Source organism: Aplysia californica, unplaced genomic scaffold (assembly GCF_000002075.1).
Source record: "Aplysia californica isolate F4 #8 unplaced genomic scaffold, AplCal3.0 scaffold00617, whole genome shotgun sequence".
Classification (NCBI taxonomy): domain Eukaryota; kingdom Metazoa; phylum Mollusca; class Gastropoda; order Aplysiida; family Aplysiidae; genus Aplysia; species Aplysia californica.
Genome location: NW_004797887.1, coordinates 161,386 through 164,299, shown reverse-complemented (window position 1 = coordinate 164,299; position 2,914 = coordinate 161,386). Strand labels below are relative to the sequence as shown.

The 2,914-nt window shown below is 42.0% G+C and overlaps 1 protein-coding gene across 1 annotated transcript in view; it reads left to right on the top strand.

The window, feature by feature from the left end:
• Positions 1 to 848: 848 nt before the first annotated feature.
• Positions 849 to 2,914, top strand: part of LOC101846527 (gamma-interferon-inducible lysosomal thiol reductase) — a gene marked incomplete in the record, with an annotated part of 9,955 nt that continues 7,889 nt past the window's right edge. The window contains 1 exon segment of the mRNA XM_013087651.2: positions 849 to 1,039. Within this exon segment, the coding sequence (XP_012943105.1) occupies positions 917 to 1,039 (123 nt within the window).

Below are 2,914 nucleotides of genomic sequence, written 5' to 3'. Positions count from 1 at the left end.
TTTTTTTGCGCGCGTGTGTGTATGTGTTTGTTTGTGTGTGTATTTGTGTTTGTGTGTGGGTGTGTGTATGTGTGTGCGTGTGTGTGTGTGTTTGTGTGTGTGTGTTTGTGTGTGTGTGTGTGTGTGTGTGTGTGTGTGTGTTACGTGCGTGTGTGTATGCAAGATACGCAAAACTATGTTTGTTCAAAACCTTTATAAAACATATATGGTCGCTTTTAAGGACAAGCGGGCTAACCCAGATTTCGGGGGTTTCCAGAAATCTTGACCTGTACCACAAGGGGCCATTGCCGTTCTGCCTATAGGAGAAGTTTGGTTTCGTTGATGTTATATTTGTTTGGTTATAGAGAAAATTCTCCTTGTCTTTTAAAGACAGCGAATAAGGAGCAAACACTTTACTTCGATTTTCTGAAAAAGAACATTTTTTTGCATTCGGGATAGCCACCTTGTGCTTAAAAGGGGCCATATAAACGAAAGGAAACAGAGTAGACTCGTGTTGTGCGTTGAATACCCGAACCCACAATCTCACAATCACTGGTTCGTTGGTCTAAATACCGTTTATCCATCTAAGCTTCCTACTCCACTTACTGTGCGTGCACCTTGTATAAACTAATCAAAATTAAGGCCTCGTGACAGGAGTCCTGTAAAAAAAGAAAGTAACATTTGAAAATCATTAATGCAATCAGATCTAGGACTCTTCCTATCCTGTTCGTTCTCAAGATAAAAAAACAAAACAACGATCATGTTTTTATTCAGAAAGTGGACTATAACCCGACGATATCTTTCCAAAGTGCAGCAAAGGGGTCATAGATACAGGGTTTACAGCGCTATATAAATCGTTCGAAACTTTTGGCAGTCACTCCGAAATAACCTTCCTTCTCGGGTCACCTGATCTACTTTTTTTCCGTCAGAGCGCAAAATGGCGTCGAGCATCTTTCTTCTCGCTCTGTTGAGTGTGTCGTGCTGTGCCGCATGGGGAAAATCCTGTGACGTTCCATCACGGTTTTGGTGCGAAACACGAGAGCTTGCTGCTGAATGTGGCGTGAGTAGTTCAACCAAAGATAGTACATGTACATAACAAGATGGTTCATTCAGCCAAAAAAGTGTCCGCGGAAGTCTGCTCTTTGCTTTAGATGGCGCTAAAGTCTTTGTTTTGAAGCTCTCTTTCTTTTCTCCAGAAGCAGAATAGGAATAGCACCCTCTTGCGAGCACAGATCAACTGCTGTTCACCAGCTGTTCGGGTTCGTTCAGTGCAGCGTTTTAGGGTTTTTTTATTTTATTTTAATGACCTCTCGCCTGTCATTCTAAAGTCAAACTAAAGAAGAAAACAGTCGCCTCTTCCTCTTCCACCGGAAGAGGTTTTTTTGTCAGCGTAACCATTAAAAAAAAGGGTTCTTCCGAAATTAGAATTCTAATTCATTCAAAAACTTGTTAGTTTCACTTTGATTTTTTTTCCCACAAGTAGGACAACTCTGTTCACACAAGTAGGGTAACTCTGTTCACACAAGTAGGGTAACTCTGTTCGCACAAGTAGGGTAACTCTGTTCACACAAGTAGGGTAACTCTGTTCGCACAAGTAGGACAACTCTGTTCACACAAGTAGGGTAACTCTGTTCACACAAGTAGGGTAACTCTGTTCGCAAAGGGTGCGCTTTTTCGAAGAGGGCGCCACCGGACTTTGAGGACGCTTTTTTAACTGGCTCAATGAGAAGAGTGAACTATCTTGTTATGTACTCTCATGTTTTGTCCTACTTAAGCTGCTGGTTTATTTGTTTTTGTTTTGTTTTTCTTTTGTGTTGAATGTAAGATTTAGAAGGTAAAGAGAGCCCCCGCCCCCGCCCCCCCCCCCCTCTCTCTCTCCTCGATTCCATGTTGCAAAACCCCAGCAGTTGTTTGCCTTTGACTTAGATGATCTTTAATTTGTTCGATAGAAACTTCAAAGAAATCAGCGGATCAACTTGTCACAAAGTCAACGTCAGCGTGCGTTTTCGGGGCCACATCTTTCGGCCATGATATAAACAATACATGTATATTATCTTGGTCTAGATCTTCCTCCGCTTAAACAACCTAATAGTGTTGTCAATGGGATTAAACGAAAACATAAAAACTAGTTTGGAAATTGTAGCACCCATGGCTACTGTCGTAGCGAAAGATTTACTTTGTTGTCTAACTTGATCTCGGTCAAAACAAAGAGGGTCGCTAGGTTAGCTCAGCAGATATCGTGCTCAGGGGCGGTTGGTTAACTAGGCAAGACAGGCGGGGCCGGCCAGTTTTAGTCAGCTCTTGTGGACAAGAGATTCGGTGCTGATAATTGTTACTTTCTTATTCAGTTTCAAGAAAATCCAAATTAATACTTATCCATATTAAAATGGCGCTCTCCCCATAAAAATACGACAGAAGAGACAATTCAATAAGGGCTAGCCGATGTGTTGTCACACCCCAGAAACTCGTTCCTAACTCAGTTTATCTCGCTGGCTCACAACGTTGTTGTTACCAGCAGTGCTGTCACGATGCGCGCCTTCGTATAGCGCGCTCATCGGTGACGTCTCCAAACTGGGTGAATTGAGCAGTTTGCCGCAAAGATTCTCTACTTTGAGAATTTTTGTTGCCCTCAGAGCACGCGTGAACCTTTCTTGCCCATTTGGCTTTTCTGTTGCTTGCAAAGGAGGAGACTGTCTTTAACAATAAATCTTTTAATTTCATCAGTAATATTCACCATTAAACCTTTCTCAATTCACTTTTAATTAATACATACATGTACTGTCATGAAGACTGAAACTCAAATCTTTATCGCTAATTAAATTTTGAGACATTCATGATTCTGTTTGTAGGTGTTCTGTTCACTGCTTACTTCCTGCTACAACCTTACATGGCCCCCGGCGAATTGGTGGTTAGGCCCTTTGGCCGGTCATTACAA